Source organism: Argentina silus (genome assembly GCF_951799395.1).
Source record: "Argentina silus genome assembly, chromosome: 10".
In the NCBI taxonomy this organism is placed as follows: domain Eukaryota; kingdom Metazoa; phylum Chordata; class Actinopteri; order Argentiniformes; family Argentinidae; genus Argentina; species Argentina silus.
In genome coordinates, this window is record NC_139664.1 from 13783430 (window position 1) to 13806905 (window position 23476).

At 44.7% G+C, this 23476-nt stretch overlaps 1 protein-coding gene across 1 annotated transcript in view; it reads right to left on the reverse strand.

Annotated features, from left to right (window-relative positions):
- The window catches only part of LOC310810487 (protein MTSS 1-like), a 42846-nt gene that overhangs the window by 9707 nt on the left and 9663 nt on the right, over positions 1-23476 (reverse strand). Inside the window, exons 4-8 of the mRNA XM_083678263.1 lie at positions 5811-5895; positions 4912-5003; positions 4730-4804; positions 480-637; positions 170-277 (exon numbers count right to left, since the gene is read on the reverse strand). Of these exons, the coding sequence (XP_083534389.1) occupies positions 170-277; positions 480-637; positions 4730-4804; positions 4912-5003; positions 5811-5895 (518 nt within the window). The remainder of the gene's footprint in view (positions 1-169; positions 278-479; positions 638-4729; positions 4805-4911; positions 5004-5810; positions 5896-23476) is intronic.

A 23476-nucleotide genomic window follows, 5' to 3' on the forward strand; every position in this document is an offset into this window, starting at 1 on the left:
CCAGGAAAACTATGTGAAGTGAAACAATGTTACCAAAGAATGTCAGCTTGCGATATCTGGCTGGTTTTTACGAGGCTAAGGGGGAATGGGTATCCTATGCTGACTGGACTTCCATCCGCCTGTGGATTCAGTATATATAGTATACGCCAGTAGTCTCCTTGCTACTAACCTGCTCACTGGCAGCAGGCAGCTTGTGGGGGTCCACGGTCAGGGACTTGAGGTCATCTGAAATGGTCTGTAGGTGGGTGATCTCTCCAAGCATGGCGATCTCCTCATCCTGGATGCACATATATAAATAAAATACCCAAATACCACAAAATCTCAGAAAATGCATGTAAACAAGTCTTTTGGCAACGTCGGCAATCTTTTTTCTCATGTAATATTGTCCTGGGCATAGTCAGTCACATTTTGTACTAAGGGGGAAGTCTCCCATTGTGAGGCCTTATGGTGTTTGGAGTGTGAAGTGCCAGTGTACTCACCACCACAGGTCGCAGCATGGACACGAAGGAGCAGAAGCGCGACCTCTCCTCGATGAGCGCCCTCCTCACTGCCTGCTTCTCCGTCTCCTCCAGCAGCAGGTACTTATCGCTCACATCCTGCATGGCGCTGTCCAGTTGGGGCTGGATGTCCCCCCGTCCTGAAACACACAACGCTACCATCATCACACAGTCCTCCTCTTCAGGACTAAGGGGCCACTCCACCTATATCACTCCTGCCCTGTCCTGTTTATCATCCACCCAGTGTGGATAGTGCCTGTCACCCCTCCCTGTCAGAGCTCAGCTCTCTGCCTGCCCGGGAAGCTAGCTGGCGACGGCCCAAGCCGCCACACAACCCTAGGGGCATTATCTAACCCATTGTCAACAGCCACTCCCAAACAGCCATTCATGACATTCATAGTACCCTGATCAAGGTCAAGCAGAAACCTCAGAACTGAGGTATGAAACTAGGCTAGCCTACTCAATTGGCAAAAACAGGATTTTCACATTTTTGGTTTTGACCTAGGGCTGTATACAGTGCATGGAGTAATGATAGTAAAATGTATAATTTTAATTCAATGAGAAAAACTAAACAAACTAGATTACTAAAGTGGTTAACAAAATGGATGGATATATCCAACTAGGAATCCAACCATTTCCACTTTTGGTTTTGCTGCCATTCCAGAAAGTTCACAAAAATGTGAGCAATGTTTGTGTTTATAGCAGTATTCCTTCTGTGCTTTGGGGAAATTATCAGAGGAGATGGAGCGAGACCGGACTGGAAACTCAAATTGTGGCTTACAGTAGAATTGCTCTATAATTTTGAGTACTAACATCCAAGAAAAGCTTTTCAAGTACACAAATATACAATTATATTATATGATTTCTGGAGAGCTAGCCTCAGAAGGTGGCACAGACATTGCTCTCGTCACAAAAGCCAATGCAGTGGTGTTCTGCTCAGCCCATGGAATGCACGCTTTGGTTTTCTGCGGCAATTAAGACGGGCAGATGGATCACATTGTGTTCTGGATTGTGCTCATTAGACATAATGCTGAGAGTTCCTTGCGTGAAATGACAGCCTGGGCTGTTAAACTGTACTTTAGAACCTGTTGCAGCATGTCTCCTGCTTTGTGTCAATGACATGGTCTAGATTGTTACTTCCTCCTCAGCCCAAGGCCACAGACAACTCAGGTTCCAAAAAGGTCATTATATCTTTTTTTATAAGGGGGGGGGGGGGAGTACCATATTCACAATGGGACAGGTATAAGGGCAAATACATCAGGTTGCTACAGTACATGCATCAGAGGTTCATGCCACTCCAAGCCCCTGAACAACACTAGACACAGACAGTTAGGAGGCGCTCAGTGACCCCTGGACACACCTCCCAACCAACCCCTTTGGCAGACCAGTTTTACATACCAGTGAGACAACATACAGAAGTGGGGCATGGGGCTGGAGAGTTCATTGACACTGGTGTGATAACAGGCAGGGCAGGACAAAAGGAGGGGGTGAGACAGAGTACAGGGGACAGGTTAACTGAGGTTAATCATAAACACACACTGAACCAGCTTTGCTTGAGAAACTCCAAACTCCAATCTGAGTCATAGCTATGCTGTCATACAGAGCCAGACTTCAAAGGGCAGCTGGTATGTATAGAGTATGATACTGAGTTCTACTGTCTCACTGTCAGACTGGGTTGCTCATTCAGGCGCTAACTGAGCATAGGAATGAGCATTAAGGCTATACTGTATGTGGACGGCTGCTTTGTGGATATAGGTCAGAGAATCCAGATTAGAGCTTGTACTATTAGAAAAGCTCTGCTGGCTGATTAATTAGGCTAGTCTGAACTTCAAAAGCTGAAACTAGGGCACAACTGAACTGAAGAGAAATCCCCACATGTAGGCTAACCATAACAGTGTCAAATGAGAGGTTGTGATATTGCAGTGGTACTGTAATTGGTCTTCTGCATTGACAACTCTGTTCCAATTCGCTTGACTTTGTCGGTATCGTGAAGCTTTGCGTGCCCTCCCTTCAAGTCCATTATGAGATTATCCTCACTCCCTTCACATGATCCATGACTATGTCTCTCACAATCGCAGCCTCAATGTGGCTGGGGTCTAGGCTTGGGTCAGAAAAACACACTCACGAGATCCACCTTACACAGAAACAGCATGAGGTTCCTCAAGCAAACTTTCAACAGTGTGTTCTGTTGAAAAATCATGTCAAACATGGGTTCAAGGTGAGCAGAACTCCTCAAACAACCAAAGCACAGAGATGTTTGTTTCCATTGGCCTCTTCTGCAGAATTCCCACTGAACATTCTCTTTTTGTTTTGGTCCCCCAAACCCACTCACTTGTGACTACACAATTCTCATCACCATTGAGAAAACAGGGCAGTGAAGTGCAGTTTAATCTGAATGTGGTGCATACTCCTGACACTGTGGAAGAAGGGAGGCCTGGGGGGTCATTAGGAGGCTTGGGGGGGGGGGGGGGGGAGTGGAAAACCAGCAGTTTGTTGTGCTTGGTTAATGACTGGTGTGAGCTTCAGAGGCGCTGAGCTGAGAAACAAAAGCAAATTCACAACAAACCACGAGGCAGGAGATGCACTAGACCACACAGGGGGACAGAGAGAGAGAGAGAGAGAGAGAGGGAGGTGGTGGAGGGTGGACAGAACGGGACAGCAGCAACACGGTAGACTTGAGTCTCTGGGCCCCACATACTGTAGGTCAGAGGGGTGACACACTTACCCACGGCATCAGCTGGCAACAACAGGTGCACGACGGGGTGCAACAAGGTCGACGTGGGGTGTGGAGAGGAAAACATTTCAGTCAGTCAAGAGCCAAGCTGCAATCTTAATGTTGCATGCATGTATAGGACTAGTCCATTTCACTATGCCAGTCGCTATTTCAGCCAGTATTCTAAAAGTGGCCTGAAGGTGAGTGACTTATGCTGCTAATAGACCTCATAATGAAGATCACAGGCCGGAAAAACATGTTTGAGGAATTCAGTCTAGACTAGTAGAGTTCGCTAACACCTGTCAAATGCTGGGAACCTCCCCTCACTAGAGAGACTGGGAAGATATATTGATTCAAACTTACTGAAGTGTTTTACATGTGGTTTTGATCAAGTGTTCAAGCCTATTTATCAAACTTGTTTCTATGTATGGTATTCCTCCAACATATTGCCTTTCTGCAAGCTACGCCAAGATGATACTGACAAAAAAATGCCTCAAATTCCCACTTGTTTACCAAGTAAGGCAATGTTTACCATGCTGAACATCCAGACTGTTAATCAGTGCTTGGGAATTCTCCCTGAGCACATGAAATAACATGAAATGAAAGCTACAAACAGCCAGGTGCATACTTTACCATATAAATACAAAAATCTGAGCTTTAGAACTACAGAAGACTGCATTGAGATTCCATTCAAAAAGGTAAAAGCACGTCATAGGCACTCCAATTAAAATATTACGACATATCTTTCCACACAACTGGACATTTCTCACTTGGAATGACTGACTGACAGCTTGAAAATGATTTTTATAGATGCTGTCTAGACATATTGTCCATTTCAATAGTTTCTTGATTTCCTTTGACGGTGTTCACAAAGAATGAATGACTGCATTCTTGCATCAGACTTTTTCTAAAGAAATCCCTGGCCCTCTCCTCTCTCCACATAAATGATGACATTTGCAAGCAATCCAGCATTTATCTGTAAAGGTAGATGCAGGCAAACAGAAATGAAAATCAGTCTTAATGAGAGGCACTTAATTCAGAAGAATGGAGAGATTGATTTGATAATGTATAATGCTAATTCATCCACCATTCATCCATCTTCAAATAAATTGCAATAATTGCAGCTTTGGTGCAGCAAAGAATTTGTTTGCTTGATTTACTTTGTACAACAGTGAAGATTCTGAAGGTAGGGTCTCTTTCCTGCTTCCATCGTAATGACAAATGAGATGAAAGTTGAATGTTGTTCTTTTTTTCCGTCCTTCCAGACAACATTCAGAGGAATTCATCCTTACAGATGACATATGACATTGACAGAATCTGACAGGAACATGCACTCTTACATAACCGCCGTGGTCTACGAGCCGGTCTAAGGGCCAAGGAGCCGGTCTAAGGGCTAAGGAGCCGGTCTAAAGGCTATTCAGAGCAGATTTTGCCTCAAGTGCACAAAAAAACGCAGGGGGATGACGTTACACTGCCAGCAGGAAGTCAGGAAGTGAAGCAAGAGTCAGGGAGAGATTACCTTTCTTTGCCTTCTTCTGCAGCTTCAGCGTGTCTGAAGACTTCTTCTTGATCTCCTGTCGAGCTTTCTTGTACTCTGTGGAGGGACAACGGGTCGATGTATCATAGAAAAGCTCAAATTAGGCACTAGACAGTGAATAGAGGCTGTGGGGTGAAGAAGGGGGGGGTAGAGTAGGGACCCACCTTTGGCATGGTCCTTGTCCAAGGCATTGGCCCCTTTCTTCCACTCCTCCATCTGCTCCTGCAGCGGGTTGATCAGGCAGTCGATGAAAGCCCTTCAGGTCAAATGAATGAGCAAATTAGACAAGAAACAGGACACTTACTATCAATATCAATGAGAATATCAAAGACAAAAACTACCTACACTGTGTTCCATTGAGGAGTGAAATGTTTCTGGTTAATAGAGCAAACCTTCAATGCTGTGGAATATATCAATTAATTTGCAGTGATCTATTCTAATGAATGTGCTACTCATTTCACCATGTCTTGCTCTTGGCGGGCAAATGAGAAAAGTTGTGTGAATTTACGAAAGCAGACATTCATCAGAGACGGCTATAAATACGTGTCGTTTCACTCATTTAGACTGTCTTGTTTGCATTCATGTCTGTCAATCATTGACAGGCTGTCCCAGTTTCCCAGGACACGGTGTGAGCCAGGCAGCTGAGGGAGCGCTGGAGACTAAAATTAGACCCCCGTCTGCAGACATTTTTCCAAGGAGTCCGTAGGCTTGACCACAAGCCCCTGATTTACAGCACGGCCATGGAGACGCAAAAAGAATTTCTCCAAAATGCCTCATGAAATGAGAGAGCTCCATGTGTGTGCAGTGCCACAGGCAGTGGACCAGACATGCCCCTCGCAGTGGAATGCTGGGAAAGAGTCGAATTGGCTGGTAACATTCTACAGAGGCATTTCTAATGTCTCACTTTAACACTGACACTGTCAGCCTTACACATTTGCACGCACACACACACACACACACACACACACACACACAAACTGCAGTCTTGATTTCATTTACAGTGGTTGTTTTATAATAAATCAATGGCACAGTGTGGTGAAACTTTGCAAACGAGAAAACTTACATTGAAAACTGTCTCAGCTTTGACTCAATGCTTCTGTGCCTCATACACATTCTAGTGAGAGCAGAGCCAATGTCCCTCGTGCCACCTGAAACACACAACAAACAATACATCCATATGAGAAAAATCACACAAAGGACATTTTCTACAACAGAATAACAAATGCTGATACAGATGTAGCAAAAACACAGGAAAAAAAGAAAAGTAGAGGTCAAATGTTATGTTTCACATAGTGGCACAGATTTTGACAAACATTTCCCATTTGTGCTGAGCACCACTGAGGTCATAGAAGGGAAGCTAACCAACAGAGAACTATCACCTCAGTGTGACCATGACACGGCAGTGGAAATGAGACAACGCATGACCTCATCTTGAGAAAGGGCCAGGGAGAGGAGAGAGGAGGGGGGTGTGAGGTGACAAAACACGCTTGACAAATTCTTTCAGGGGGTACCTACACAAAGGCCCCTGGTCTCCCCAAAACACAGAAAGGCCATCTTCCAGCAGCTGTACGACCCCTGGCTGCACAGACGGACATATTGTCCCCCTGACAAGGACTCCCTCCTGCGGTATTGTTCCCTGTCACCCAGCCTCATCAACAGGCCAGCCCCGTTCCTGCAGGATACTGACCCTGCTCAACTATAGGACTCCATAAAGTTCTGTCTGCAGCCTAACGGCCCACAGACACAACACAGCCACGCCTCAAAACACTACTGCTGTCGATGGTTTGCACGTAAAGGACTAGGCTAGTCTAATTTGTTTTTTCGACTGCATTTCCCTTGCCTTATCCCCACAGTCATCTCACCTCTGTACTCACAATGCCAGACCATTCTATGACTAACTAGGCTAATCCGATTAGAGATTAATAGGAAATAAAAGGCCTTTTTACAGATCACTTGTTTTTAAACTGGTATAAATGCTTAAGAGGGATAAGGACAGGGGATGAGAATTGATAGGTGTAATGAAGAGGTGTGAGTGATCCCTGTTATGTGATGATGTTCAGAGCAGAGTCCGTGGTGCCGGAGCACTGCAAAGAACAAGAAAACTCACCAAAGGGTTCTCACTGAAAACAGGGCCTCTAATAGGACAGGAGGAGACGCTCAAAAGGAGAGGAGAGCCCTTGACATTGACAGGCAGGACTATTGTGCGGCTGCACAGTGTGACGTGAGGGCTCTGTGTGAGTGACAATCTGTTCTGTGTGCCCCTGCATGGAGCAGGCCCTGCTCTGCTGTGGGAAGAATGGACCGGCCCTGCAGGAAGTGACTTGAAATCACATCCAAAAAGTAACATAGTGCCTTTGTCACAGCTTGTATGAAAGGGGGGAAATCTGGGGGAGGTGGTGGTTGATTTTCTAACCCCCCACATTCACCACCCCATTTGCCCATCCCTGCCCCTTGTTACTGGTGTGATTGTGATTTTGGCAGGCTGAGGGGAACCAGAAAATGCAGCTGTGCACTTGGAGTAACCCTGGAGTAACCTGCCTATGGCCACTCATGGCAGGAGTGTGACAGAGACACAACCCAGGGGAGGTTTAAACACACAGCTGTGCTTGTAAATACAACTAACTCACTTCAGACAAAACCACTAGCTTGACCAACCATATATTGAAACACGTCTATGGCAGTATAGCTAAGTCTAAATGCCACTGTGTTTACAGACTTAAAAACAAGAGCTAAATATGAAAATACAAAAGCTGAACTGAAATAGAGGTTCATAGCTATCATTAGGCAATGTCTCAATAGACACAGTCTGGTTCATAAACACCCCCCCCCTTTACTTGACAGTGTGTAAGGATGGAGTAAATGGGACAAAATAGCTTCCCTGTTTCTATTTTTGCTAAGTCTTAAGTCTCATAAGAGCACTCTGTTGAACATGACTTATGAAGCCTGATTGTTGTCAGTCAATCACTCTTTCTGTTCCACTGGGTCTGTGTCCTCCTGAAATCAGCAACAGGAATCACACATTGAGCTCTCACACACAGTCCCCCACTTGTTTCTGTTCCAAACCAATCTCCAATCTATGGTGAGGGTGGACCAGCTATTCCACCCGGAGCAGTTGGAGCTCTCTCTCCCCTTAACTTCTCAACTGGTTTTGTTTTAGCCCTTTATGAGTAGCCGTCTCCATTAAGCCCTTTTCACTACGGCCTCAGATGGAGTGCTTGTTATCTGAGAGGGTGTGGTAGGAGATGGTACAAGCCTCCCTTTCATATGGGACAACAACACGATACAGCCTCAGTGATAGTACTACCTATTCCCTCTGTGGGGTGGTGGGGGGGTCCGTGGAGCCACGAGTGCAGAAAGGAGCTTTATTGCGAGGGGGGGGGTTTAAACATAAAAACATATTCTTGTGGTGAAACATAATCTAATCCACTGTAACACCACTCATTGAGAGCAGAGGTGGTGCAGGTGGGGTCTGGTTTCAGGTTGTTATATTTCCATTGCACCCCATTCTCTGAGTGTGATAGCTGGCTCAGTATTGAGCAATATGAGAAGACAAAAACAGACAGGGAAATCAACCTGGAGCTGGAGCTCAAGAAGAGCATTGGGTGTTTACAGTATCTATCACCTAAGACAGGCACATTCCACTCCTAAAGAATCTTGCAATTGAGTCAGCTGTAGCAGCTCCTTGAGCCTTCTGGATGAGGACGATATTTTTTGTACTGCATGAGCAAGTATACTCACTTCATTTTCAATAAAATAAACAAACAAGCCATAAAAAAAGCCTTCTTTGGTTTCTCTGACATGATACACGAATTTCAGTACGGGAGGGACTGAATGGAATAAATGGAAAAAGTTGTTTTCGTAATAGTGGCTTCTGGTTCTCACGGCATCCGTTGGTTTCAGCCTTCGCCAAGATAGCAGCAGGATGCTCGGCACTTGCCTCTGCCATGATTGCCGGTTTCCGTGGAGACGGATGCAGTATGTGTGGATCTGCTCTTTCAGAGTGTTGCTCTGGGAGAAAACCTTGGCCCCCCCTGTTTTACTACCAGCCTGACAGTGCCACAGTGCTCCTGAGCGTATGGCCTTGCCCTCAAGCTAAAATCACTGCTCTCAGAGACATGCTGCTGCACTCACTGAAAACTGTCACCTCTTGGCCATGACTTGAGATGAGTACCACTCAAATCTGTGGAGAAAGATTCATTGGCTGAATTGTAGAGAGCAAGAACTGCTAATTGCCAGACAGTTGTTTTCATATGTTCAGGTGGTCCACTGACTCTTGCTAGGGTGCAAGTCGAAGACCTTGTGACCCCTGGCTATAAATATCAGTGGTTCTGAGCTCCGGTTGCCTGGTCCCTCCCGATCCGCTGATGTATGGCATAGCTGTCATTATTAATAGCTGTGACGTGGGTGCCTGTGATTATCACTGCATTGCAGCACCACTGCTCTCCTCTTCTCCCTCACTCGCTCTCCTCCTCACTCCACCATTCTCTTTGATGTGTGTGTGTGTGTGTGTGTGTGTGTGTGTGTGTACCACACTAGCTAGGCAGTGCACACCAGGACCCCTCCAACATCTTGACTGAATCAATATCTTGAGTCAGACAGCTCGAACGTGGTGACCATGTCTATGCTGATAGATTCTCCTCAATGACAGTTGAGTCACAGGGATTGAAGTCTAAGGATTCTAAGGTTGCTTTCCTTCAAGGCTGTAAAACTGCAAATTACAGTAGGACATCCTTGAGAGAATTAGCCAGGCAGAAACACTGATGAGTGAGATTCTTCCAACGGTTGACAGCAGTCTGTTCTTTTCCTCAGCCACCCTGTGAGCTCCTTGGTATGTGACACTCTCCTGCCAACACAAGCGTAAAGGACACTGGGAGGAGGGGTGTGTGAGTGCGCTTAAGATGACTTCACTGAACATCAATACCATTTTATCATCCATTGAGAGAATGCGATGTGGGACAAGCTGGCCGTACAGGCCTGACTGAGCTTCTGAAGATTTTTAATGGAAGAAATGTTTCTAAGATGTGAAATGAAATATCAATGTTGTCAACTATTATACTATTGGTTACTACAGGCACAGGCGTTCAGTAGTAAGTGATCATCTAGCTGTGGTGGTACTGGAGGTTGGTGAAAACAGATGTCCATTGGAATGCAGCAATATTCAATTGAACCCAAACATGAGAAGAGGCCCCCTGGAACGTTCCATGAGAGGGTCAACCAGCTGCCTCTGTAGGATGCCTGTATTCAGCACTATAGATGGTGAGTGGTCTCACTGACTGTCCCTGGAGACATGCTGTATAGCCAATAGTTGGCTGTAGACATCAGCTCTGCTGGCCTCAGCTCTGCCAAGAAGACACTGGGTAGAAAGCAGAACGTGATACTGTTGCTATGCAAAGATGAGCAACTGTCCTGCAGCTGCCAGCGACCTACGCACTCGGTGCTTCACTACAGCAACATGGACATCTGATATGTGGGGCAGAGGGGCAGCAGTGTCTTTAGTGCACATGGACCACACATTCCTAACCTGATGCAGCTCGATGGAGCGTTGCAGGATCTCTCTTTAAAGCACAGCTGTCAACACCTTCAGCCCCTTTTTTTGGTTATCTGACCACTTGGTGACATGAGTATAGAGGAATCTCAGAAGCCAAGGCATTGTGAGTAGGTATGAGTAGGATTGTTTTACAGTGGTGGTTTTGAGATGGAGAATGACTGAGGCTCTTTTGAATTGTCGAAAGCATCGAAGGCTAGTCTCTTGAGAACGCCAGTGTGCAGAGTAGAGCCATGGCCTGAAACAACCATTAAGGTCAATGTCCTGGCTAATCTTGCTAATGCTAGTCCTAATACTGCTATAGATAGTCCGAAACCTAGGCTATACTACCAGTGCCAATGACATGAAGTTCATGAACAGACTGAAGCTAAGCCAAAAGCCTTACCTTGATTACACACACAGTAGCATTCCTAGATGACTGTCAACAAGGTTGTAACTTCAAAGACTTCATGTGACCTGATGACATTAAATAACCCTGGCTATAATTACTCACTAGCGCCACAGCATTAGGTCCTCAACAGTTTTCATGTCACAATCCAATTATGCCGGGTTACAGCTTAGTTAGAGATTAACCCTCTGGCTGCAGTCAGTGAATGCTGGCCAGGTTTCAATAGGAACTATACGCCTTACCGATGAGAACCTAAGAGCATTAAGTGATAAGCAGGCATAAGTCCACTGTATCATAACAATTCACATGAAGGTGCCCTTATAACCTGTGTAGTAACGGTGTAATTGCATGTAGAACAGGCTGGTAGTTGGTAATTACATGGTATATTGAGTTGAGCGGTTTGTGTTATTTCAATCCATATCCACTTGTGTATAGTAATAACACAAACTGCTCAACTTACAAGACTAGGCCAATTACAGAGTTAGTGCATAGGTGTAGAGGTTAAGGTAAAGTAGTCATATGTCATATGGAGTGGAAGCTATCCATAAACAATTGAAAGACAAGGCACATAATAGAAAGGAATGACACTAATGCTAACAGTGTATGTAACAGCAGCTAGAAGAGACGTGTCCTGAGGGCAGGTAAAGTAGCCTATCTTCTGTCACATGTGACTGGTTTCTAAAAAATGAATCTGTAAGGAGAGGGTTCAATGTGGTCCTCCGTGGCTCAGTTGGTAGAGCATGGCGCTAACAACGCTTAGGTTGTGGGTTTGATTCCTGCTGGGACCATATATACTGAAATGTATGCACTCACTGCAATGTAAGTCGCTTTGGATAAAATATATATATTAGAAGCATTCCCCTATTTCTTTTCCATGAGCTGAAGAAAATTATGCCAAAAATATATACAGTAATACCACCTATGTAGGACTATGAACAACATCTAGGCTACACTTGCTGAATAATCCATCTAAATGGCTTCCTGGACTAATAACTCAGTTCGAAGAGGTGGTCTAGTCTGAATAGTGTCCTCTCCAATAACAAAAACTGGGATTCCTAGTAGCTAACACCCACCGAGTGTAGCCTACAACATATGTCAAATATTACAGCGTTGACCATGAAGTCTTGATCTTTAAACAGATCTTAAGCCTGTCATTACAGGGAAGGGCCAATGTGTTTAGCACTGAAGATAACCCTATATATATGTGCATGCTGCACAGATGTTGCTCATTCCCACAGGCCGGACCCTGCGATAAGAACCACTGCATTGCAGCACACAGCACAGCCAGCTATCTGGTTGCTAATTAGGGGACTGGAGCCAGGGGGCACAGAGGAAAATGCACCCAGACTGTGCACATACACACTGATTGGACGGATTAGTCTCCCTCCGCTGCTCAGAGACTGAGGGCAGAAGAACTCCCCCAGGTCTCTGCCCAACCCCGCTCAGCTCGTCACCATGGTGACCAGCCGGCAGCCGAGGGGGAATCTGACCTGTCCGCAGCCTTGACTGTCAACACCGTCACCTTTCCCTTATGGAAAGTCTGAGGGCAGATGCTGGTCTCAACTTGACACTCTCTGTGGTATGGCAGCCGCGGAGGTGAACTGTTTAACCTCCGGTTTTTTTTCTATGAGTTCAGCAGAAAAAGGATGAGCGACAGGACAGGAGGCGAGTCAAACGTGTGGTTTTTATCATGGCTTCATCCTGGATGCCATGCCAATCCTGGCCCTGTGAGAGTGAGCCATGAGGCAGGAAGAGGGGAAGATACTAATGCTTCCTTGAGGGACCCAGTGAACTGTGATATCTTCATCGAGAAGAAAAAAACAACCTATGATTCCTGCTCCAAAAAACATAAATGACACATGCGTAAGACGAGTCTGCAGCCGCAGCGTTTTTGTCTGAGGAACAGACAGAGCTGACATGATCGCTCTGACAACCGTGACAAATTAGGTTATGCTTGCCTCAGAGGCAACGACTATGTTCATTTGACTACGTTTGTAGCCACATCATGATCCTGAGTCAAGTACGCTCCTCTCTCCACTTGACCGTCCCATCACAGTCTGGGGACCAGTATGCTATGTTTAAGCAGCATCACAATTACAGACTGGGCACTGTCTGGGGAGTAGGGGTTCATCGTGGACTGGACATCATTTCTTCCTTTAAAATGATTTTGAATATGGAAGTCGATGCTGACTGAAAACAATGGCATACACAGCTATGAGCTAGTGTACACCAAAAAAACCTGGTTTCACATTTCAAGAATTCCATTGACGCCTCTCATCGAAACATATGTGACACAGAAACAGTACAGCTCACATGCCATGCCAACCACACGTACACACCCCCACTGGAACAGTAACAGACCCTTATGTTTGTGGGTCATGAGCAACAAATGTCTTCCTTGAGGAAAGACTGCAAGAGGAAGCAGGAGGTGATGAAAGAAGGGTAGCCTACATTCCCCATGGTGGCCTGGCAGGTCAGCTCTGTAATTAGGGTCCTGAGAAGCACACCTCTCCATCCATCAGCAGCAGCAGCTGCTGACAGTCTACTGTGCTTCACCACCCTCTTCTCAGAGCTGGATAGACAGGTGGCGGTGTTGGGGCTACACAGGCCCATGGGCTGAGCCCACTCTGTAGGCCTACATTAGCTGGATTTATAAACCCGGGCACACACCTGCTGGGAGCTCCAGTGTTGATACGACTCAAGACTGCAGGCCTGACAGCTGTCAACCAATGGAAGGGGAGAATAGGGAGACGGAACGGCTTTGGGAAGAAAAAAACATACCAGAGCCAGGGAGGAGGGGGAGGGGGGTTGAGGGAATTTCAGTTAAATTCCACTCCATTATAATGTCAGTCACTTCTAGTCAATTCAGGTGCTGAATTTGATTATAGAATGTTGTCCTTGTCTAATTAAACTGATACATAATTAGTCACAGTGTTGGTTATTGAGGGTTCAAGCTACACTGTAGGTGGACCAAGTTTTCGATTAGAAAACTGTTCTAAGCTGGTTTCTAGTAGAGTGGCCTAATGGGTGGCTTTGCTACAGGATCCTTTCCACAGCTCTGTGCGTGAGAGACTGAGAACAAATTACTTCGTTGGCAGACCTTGCCACTGAAAAACTGATTATACCGTAATACATTTCTGTCAAAGACAGTGGTTTGGCTCCCGTCAAAATAGTGGGGGTGTCGCAGCACACTTGGCACAGATCCAAGTTCATGAATATTGTCGCTAAGCTAAAGCCACATCCCACAGTCAATTCCCTGCCTGGATAATCAGACAGTAGATCTCTGAGCCTGAAAATGTCTCGACTGGCTTTGTTACTACTAGTAGAGCCACACGAGCCATTTTGCTTCAGTAGTATCTGGGAGCAAGGAGTAGTAGGCTAAACCCTAGAGAAATGTAAACAGGATTAAAGCATATCTGTGTTACTGTGCCACTGCAGGGATGGGAGCTGAATTCTAATTAGGCTCGGGACAAACAAGCCTCACGCATCCATCACGAGGAAGCTCCTCTCTGTCACATGCTACAGTTTAGAAAACTAGGAGCGGCGCAGGGCTGCAAACAAACAAGCGTGACATTTTAGTCTACCGTTTTCACTTAAAGCTGCATCATCACATTTTATGTAGGTTGGTAGTGTCTCGTTTACTGCATTTCTGCCATGTCTGCTTTCTCTGTGCTCTTTTTGGCTATTGTAACAAGTGATCGCAAGTTGAATACGTTTCACGATGTATTAGGCTATTTAGTAATGTGATTGAAAATGAGTGCAACCATACATAAGCTATTACTATGTAACGACATGTTGACACAATATGTTATTACAATGTTGTTGTAATTACAGCGTTACTGCACCAGTATAGTGGCAATTTCATGTTAACTGTTACCGTGACTAATCAAGTGTATTAGAAGATTATGATGCCCGACCATGAAAACTGTATCAATGAAATACAATATTCATTGACTGTATTCATTGTAACACGGAGGAATTATCAGGAATTCTGCCTGGAAACTGTTGCAGATGCAAACATAATTTTAAAATAGGGCAAATAATATGTAGGTCAGAGAGGGATTTTATCCAGACTGATTTCACTGACTGGGAACAGCACTGCAAATGGTGTGTAAGGAAATCCAATTAGTATGGTGACGTTTTCATGATGAAGCTGAGGACAAATATACAATTCTTAGACTGTCATATGAGAATGATCTCTAGACTTGACATTTTACCATTGGCCCATAGGTTGAAGTTGATATCTATCCTATCTGCCTATCTGGCAGGACAAGTACAGTAGACTCTCTTAAGGGTACTAAAATCTTGTCCATCTCCTCAAAGAAATACGCACTTAACCATTCTTATCGGCACATTCCACACATGCCTACTGTCATTATCAAAAGCAAATACAGTCTTAATGCATGAGTAGGTTTCACCTGAGATAACAACTGCGTGCGTGGAATTAGATAAATGCTTCTGGAGCAAAGAATTGTTGGAAGAGAGAAAGGGGCAAAGAGAGAGAGAGAGAGAGAGAGAGAGAGAGATAAAGAACTCTTGGAGGCTTTATACTGGAAGTGTCTTTTAACCAAAGCAGCATGTACAGCATTCACTGGAGTGAACCACAATGCATTTGGTGCAGTGAGACACCAAAGCCCCCCCCCCCCCCCCCCCCCCCACACACACACAACCATTCCATCCCACTAATTATGCCCAATCTCTAACATCCTGTCAGTGTTTCAACAGCAGAATTGTGTTTGTGCGCCTTTGGCTTCTCTCATCCGTCAAGACCACCAATCTGATTTCCTCCACTAGATCCCCATGTTCCATTTATTTTCTAGGCTCAAGTGGCCCACTTTCTCTAATCTGACCACATTTGACATACATTTCATGGACAGGATTATTAGATACGCTTTTCGCTGGTCAATCTCTAGTGATGAAACATCCCAATGTGGGGCATCAGCAGACTTCAATGTCTCTGTCCCGATATTTCAACCCTCATCTCTGGATCTCTTGATGGTGGTGCAGGCAGCTGTGGCATGGAGTATGCTGGAAGAAATAATGGGTGGGAAAGTTTTTGCCTAAAATATGCTAATGCTGTTACACTAATCCTTTATAATGAGCTTTTTAAATCTGTCAACTGAAGCCACTTTAGATGGATAAAGCTGTGTAAAACAATACATTGTTACAGACGAGAGGACAGGAACAGCATATAAAGGTTGCCCTCGCCCCAAGGTGGCCAATGAGCTCAGATAAAAAGTTCGTCTGTCTGCATTTGGGGATCCTTGTGTACCTCATACAGATAAACAAAGGCCACCGATAAACTTGTGCTGAAGGCCAAAGGATGTCAACAGATTGGATCACAACAGATCGCCCCAGGAAGCAAATTGGTCTTGCGTTTAAAGTGCAGCCAAGCTGTGGCATTAAACCTTACTTTCACCCACTATCAACGATAAAACACACAAGGAAACTAAATTATAATGTCGATCAAAGATATTGCGGCAGTTGAGGGATGGCTTGCGTTACAGTAATCTGATCATGGATACCACTCAGACCGCATTGGTCAATAATCTATTTCCTGTGTGCAGACAGGAGGCACTGTAAAAAGGTTATATTTTGAGAATTTAGCCAATACTAACAAAAGAGGTTGAGTAATGCTTGCTCGTAAAAAACACCAAAGGAGAATAAAAACACAGCTCCAAGTGGATAGGGCAAGAACCTCTTCTACTGGATAAGCACAAAGACTAAGCCTAGTAGAAGGCCAGTGAGAGATCCCACTGACTTTTGGGGACAACCAGTCTATTTTGTGGTAAACACTGTATTGACAACACTGCCAATGTTTTGACTGGATATGCAACACTAAGGTGTTTTAGTAAACATGTTTACAATGTGGGAGTTCATCTCTGGGCATTACAATACTGGAAAGGGGGAGCGAGATCTGTATTTTTAAATCAAAACAAAAAGCAATTCCAGGAACACTAATGCGCAGCTCCCACGCGCAGCCAAACACCTCACTGCCATTACATTGGACACTTTTCCAAAAAGAAACATGGACTGAACACCCCGCCTCTATAAACAGACAACTGATTGAAGGGAAGGAGACAGGTCTTTTCCATCTGAGTCCTCCTAAACCTGCACTGCATGTCATCTCCCCTGCACGTCTTCTCCCTGAGCTGCAAAAGGCTCAAAAGCTATTGTCAAAGACTTTATTATGATAATTACAGGCAGAGCCAAACCAGTATTGACAGCCGTGTCTGCGACAGAGTGCGTCCTTGTTCTGGTAATGACAGGCACTTCCTCACGTTCAGAAGAACTGTCTACTGTCAGAGGAGCTTTTCAGGGGCCATTCTTGACAAAACTGCATTCATGGAAGCGTATGAAGAGTCAGCATTTCTGTGAGAACACCCAGAACAATACACAGAATCTGACTGTGAATTCAGAGACTGAAATGATTATCACAGTTACTCATTCACAATGACTGCATTCTGTTACCATCAATTCTGCTGCATTAAATGAAACAATGATAATACAACTCAGAATAAGCTACAAGGAAAAAGCTACAAAAATGCAACAAAAAATATCCCATAGTAGCATCCCTGCGATGCCTAAGCCCAAGGCTCTTCTAAGACCACTGACAGTCCTGTTGGTCCCAGCCAGGTTTCACATTCTCCATACAAAGCTCTATAGTCGATAAGGAGTTCATATAGCTTAGACTAGAGGCTGAACATTGTCACTTCATGCAGAGCCAGATAGACACGGCTGGAGGGCCCAGTGCTCACTCTCTTGACAGTGTTTGGATGGCCTTGTTTTGTTGGCAGATGGCCGACCCAGGTAAGGGACAGACAGATGAGCCCTCAGTGTGAGTGCATGTGGGGGGAGAAATCTGTTCCCAAGAACAACCTCTCTAAAGCAGGACACTCCCCCTACACCCCTTAATCTATTTGTCCGTGGTTTGCCCTTGAGGGTGTAACCTGGACAAAAAGTTGTCTAGATTACAAAACAACATACAGCTCCTGCCATTGGCCTGCTGTGCACTTGGCGTTGCCACCAGCTAACGCCTATGAAGTGAGGCAACCTTGAAAAAGAGGTTTCTTTAAAAAAATATCCCTCCGAGCATTGAGGTCAAACTCTGATAAACGGCAGAGTCAAGGGAAAAAGTAATAAAAACACCTGCTGTAACAAAATCTAGGCCTGTCCAGAAAATAAACACATTGGCAACGGCCAAGAGAAATTGTATGTAACCACTTTTAACCACTGATTGGTATCCAGCTCTTGGTTTAACAGGAACAAGACACTGGATTAATTGAATCATACATTTCTTAAATTTGCCAAATAGACCAACCTCACTTTCCATAATTAAGAGGATTATGAAGAGAATATTATAAAAAAGGAAACACTCTGGTTTGAGCCGCTATCAGTCACACACAGTGTTTGCCTTTTAATGTTTGGCTATGACAAAGACAGCCTGTCCAGGCCTGGCCGTTAATCTAAGACTTGGGGTTAACCACAGAGTGCGACAACACAGAGCAGTACAGAAGGACTGAGTGACACACAGAGCCCGGGGTTGCACTAGAGTCTAGACCGCCAGACTGGCCCTGCTTTCCAACACGTCACAGAAACAAGATGCCTACTACAAGGCAGTAGTGTACGTACACACACACACACACACACACACACACACACACACACACACACACACACACACACACACACACACACACAGTACCACTTTGGATAAGCACTCCCTGATTGTATTGCCCTGCTACTGTAAGTGGTAACATTTCAAGGATATGCAAACAACTGAAAATGATTTAAGGCTGTTAATTGGTTGGACAAACAGCACATTAGGCTAGTTGGTAAACGTTGTCCTTGATCAGAGAGCAAATGAAATAACATTTAAAATATTAAATTACCAAGTAGAGTAGGTTTAGGTCGTGACAAATTTGTTAGAGAAATCACGTTTTGCATTTTCAGTCAGATCACATGTAACCTATTGCTCAGATGAGTAAAATCCAAAGTTCACAAGTCCAACTTGGTCCGATGTTTGAACAAAAACAGAAAGCAAATAGGATAGCTTGCCCTCTATGTGGTGCAGTTAACCGTTTCTGATAATTTTGTGAGAGGTTCCTCCTAGAAATGTCAGTCAAGACTCTAAGGGCTGAAAAGTTGAATACCAACTGAATAATAGTTGAAAAACAACTGACAGATGTTCAATATCAACCAGACTTTTTTCCATGTATCTTTTATATATCTTTTATATTGAAAACCTAAATGCTGAGTCTTCCAAGTGGCATAACAAAAGCCATCAGTTCATAAATCTTGAACATATATACACAGACATTCGGGGCCTTGTCGTAAATTGTCCCAGGGCATCCATAGTGTGCTTTTGGCCTATTAAATGGTGGTTTGCTTGTCTCAGTAGCCCACAGTTTCCCATGATGAACAGAGGCCCATTTGACAGAGCCAGGCAGGGCAGGCAGTGAGGCCGGAGAGCCTCTCCTCTCCATGTGAAGGGGCCAGTGTGTGGGACCAGCTCAGTACTTACTAGTACTAGTACTGCTGGTTTCTACTGCACACTCCCTACACCTCTTCAGCAGCCAGTTGCGACAGTCCAGAAGCCACATGCTCACTGCCCCTGTGGTCCATGTGACCCAGACGAGTGGAGGAACAAACATGCACGTGTACCATGAATGAGGCCTCTTTAGGGGGAGAACTTGCACTACCTGTGGTCATTTAGGGGGAACTAGAGAACAACGAGAATGCTGAAGTTAATTGGCAACAGCAGTGAGAGTTCTCTCACCATGTTGGGACCGTTGGGCAAGTTGGAACCTCTAACGGCCTGATTTCAATTAGTCGCCGGGTCATGTGGGCTTCTTTAGGAACGTTTCTCACGGCACACCTCGCTCTCAAATCCAAACGATATTAACGTTTTAGTATCTAGTCTACCCTTCAGAAATATCACCTTAAAGGGAATAGGGTTTGTAAAACATGCACTTGTTTCAAACAAAAGACATTGTTTAACAAAACAGTGCAGTAATGACGCTAAATGGGATGTTACCGTCAATTGCAGTGGACTCAATAAGTCTCAGAGAAGTAAGCCCTGAGGAGGAGAACACTTCCTGATAACTACTAACAGATGCACATGGCCAACTTTGTGGAGTGGTCACAGAAAATGGCGCAGCCGTCTCGCCCACTCAATGAAAACAAGGTGATTACCTTCACACCCACCACTCTAGTTAAAAAAGGTTTGCAATGAAATAGTCCTGGCTTCAAGGTTCACAAACGGGCCACTGAGTGCCTCATTACGATTTAGAAATTGGTCTACCATCCATGTGTGGCATGAACTCTTAGGAACCCTGGCCTGTTAAAGTTCCATGGGAGGACTTCAGGCCATTCTAATAGAAGGATCTTACATGAAGGAACTTGGACAAAGAAAGAAACTAGTGTTGAAATCCGAAACAATCGGCTGTTTTCTACTGCTAATTTCATATACCACAGACAGCAAGATTGTTTTGTCTTTAGATTAGAGGTTGGCTTCCCAACAAGCCAAGCAAGGTCAGATGCTAACAGTGTGATCTGTCTCAGCAAGTTGTTTGATAAAAGAGAATTGATCGTCTCTCACTCAAGAGTGGAGACCATTCTGAGGCTCAATACTGCCTCCATCACAGATCTTAAGTGATCAGCTTGATTACAGTGCTTCTGAGGCAAAGGGGGGGAAAAAACATGAATAACCTTTACAACGAGGGACATAAAAGACAACAGTAATTATTTGATCCTCTTAAAAGCCATCGATTCTCTTTGCTTTCCTACATTTAGGGCACCTAATCAAGGGCAAAATGTTACAATGTTATTCTTTCCACTCTGAAAAAAAGGTTTTATTGATGCTTGTTGTCTGTGCTGTGCTTTACAGAGGACAGCGTAAAGATGAATCTGTCACCACCAGGCCCCTCCAGTCTTTCCCAATAACTGACTGGGTTGTTGAAAATAGACCAGAAAAACCACAAGCATTGGAGCTCAGGCTTAGGGGCTTCCAACAGTGCACGCTCCTGTTCGCCTAGACAACTGCCTGGACAGTGTAGTCATACACATGCACGGGCTGTTTCACAGTCACTCACCACGACTGGCTAAGGGCACGTCCTGCATAATGATGAATCTCATATTCATACAGTACACGACCCTGACTGAGAACGGCACCTAAGACTGTATCTAGTTTGTTCAGAGGACAACCACAGACGGAATGGCGTTGGCTGACGAGATGTGGATTTTCTAAGTACCCCTCCAGCAACGCTGCTGGTCAAGCTTGAATGTTTGTGCAAACTGTTTAACTGAGCAAAAACATGTTTACTGAATTAACACACAAGGCTGCTGTTAGTGGGAAGGAACTGAAATGAGCGTCATGATACATGCTTATTAACATTCATAATCCTCCCTAGCCATTCATAAGGGCTCAACATCAGATCGCTTTCCCTCTGGCGCTTCAATGGACATTAATGGGAGAACAAAAATCTAATATTTATGAAAGCAATTCAGACAAAACACACTTTAGCAGACAACACAGGTCTTGTTTGTCTCCTGTGGCTCGTACTGCATGCTTTTACTGTAGGTGAGGTGAATTACTGTCGTGAGATGGTTAACTTAAGCACAAGCCCTTTAAGCAGTCAAATCTTGTTTACTGTAAGCATGTTATTGGAGACCTCAGTACAGTCCTCCCTCGTAGGCCCCTTAATCATCTTTCCTCCCTCCATCAGTCTCTGATATTAACTGAATTTAGCGGTTCAATTAGAAGTGAATGTACATGGCTGATGCAAGTGCCTGTTCATGATCCAGGCATAGAAAGAACTATGAATATTGCTTGAAAACACTCTTTGTTTTTAATATCAAAGAATCTTCATGTTGAGCTGTAGGTTTATGATTATGATGGGGCTACGGTGGGGGTAAACTGAAGGCTTGAGGCTTCATTAACATGGAGGAAAAGCAGACAGCTACTATAAGTAAAACAAACATAGCATAGATTTGTGCTCTAAAAAAAGTCTACAAGGCATTGGCATCATCATCGGTGGTTAATTTCCAGGACTCAGATGGAAAGAAACAGGTTTCCTCAGAAATTTGCACCATGTCTCAGACATGTCCGGGCTCATCGGAGGTGCTGACAAAGGCATTGTGATAATCAGACAGCCATTTGGCTCAGACTGTGTCCACTTGTCAGCACACAAGCTGGTTATTTTTAAACTCATTATGTACATATTATTTACTAGCTCCGAGTGAGAGAAGGTTTCTCAACAACAATGAAAGATTATTGAAAAACTTCAGCATAGGCGTATGAATTTAATATGAGACAAAAGCCAGGAAAAAGTGGAGCACAAGAGCATTTCCTCTACAATCCCATACTTCAATCCCAAACTCTGTTTCACTTGAGCATCTATACAGTATGCCAGCCACACCATCGGTGAATAATGGTGTGTACTTTCCAGTGCGCCTGTGAGTGAGGAGAGACTCTGCGGTGAGCCCGGGATGAAGTGGCCTCGTTCCTCTCTCCCTGGGGCCCTGGACTGAGCCAAGATTCCAGCGCTGGCTAGAAGAGCAGTAGCTGCCTGGCAGGGGATGGGCCTCATCAGGGGCCTGAGCTCAACTGGGCCTCGGCCTCTCTGGCCCTTCGCTCCATTTCAAAGCCATGACTTCATCCCTGTTTGTCTGCTACCACCGCAGATGGACTCTATCAATTGGCATTAACAGTGGAGTGAATGGACTGGACTGGGCGTGCTCACAAAGAGCTCACTGTTACGTTCGTACAGTAGCCTGAATGAGGCGGGCAGCCACCGCGCTGGATTCACAATGGGACATAATAAAGTCTAAGTATTTATACAGACATGCGCACAAGACCACTGAGCCTTCCCACAGGGAACGATTATACATTCAGGGGAAAATATGATCTGAGAGCAAGATTCGCTATCTATGGAGAAAATGGCTCCATAACTCAAACAAGCGCAAATATTCTTTTCCAGCACATGCCTCTACATGAGTTCCGGGAGATTTGCTCTAGTCTACATCATGTGTAGTTTACATTTATTTTCAGAGCCATGGAATAATAGCCTATTTCACAACGTTTTATCTCTCTTGCTGGTAAAAACAAGGCTACTGTTGGATCCATCCAACACATCAATTTCCAAGTGCGTGATCATTTAATCAAATCAGCGAGAATCAAATTGAATGACAACCGAACTTGAGGTAAACAAGCTACACTGCCTGATTTAACAGTCTGACAACATTCTCTCTGTGTAAGGCCTGGCAGGTACTAGTGTGGATGTATTGGAGGAGTATGTATATGGAGGAAAGGGAGAGTGGTGGATTTGAAGGGATCTTTAGTTGATGAGTGAGTGGATGACACAAATATTAGAGGATTGAAAAACCAAAAGGAGGAGACTGTAGGCTAAGTTCTAAAGTATGGCCACAGGCAGAAGCAAGGATGCAAATTTAATCCCACGCTAACCCCTATATAAACAACAGACATTCAGTGACATTTTTTAGTGACATCATCATCTCATGAACAAAAACGTTCTATTGACATGTGACTCCTGACATGAATCTTTCCCCATGCTATGAAAATACTGAGCATTTGGAAAACACATCAGGAGTCTAAAGGTTGTTCAGGCTCAGTAAAAACCAACAGTGTTGCTTTGAGGCAACGCAAAAATCCTGCACAGTAACAAGGGAAGAGAATAGCTTCAGTTGAGACATGAGCTCTTCTGAGGAAAAGAAACACTTCAATGTCTTTTTCAGACTAGGAAAACAGCACATACAAGTGTTTGCTTCTGCTCCA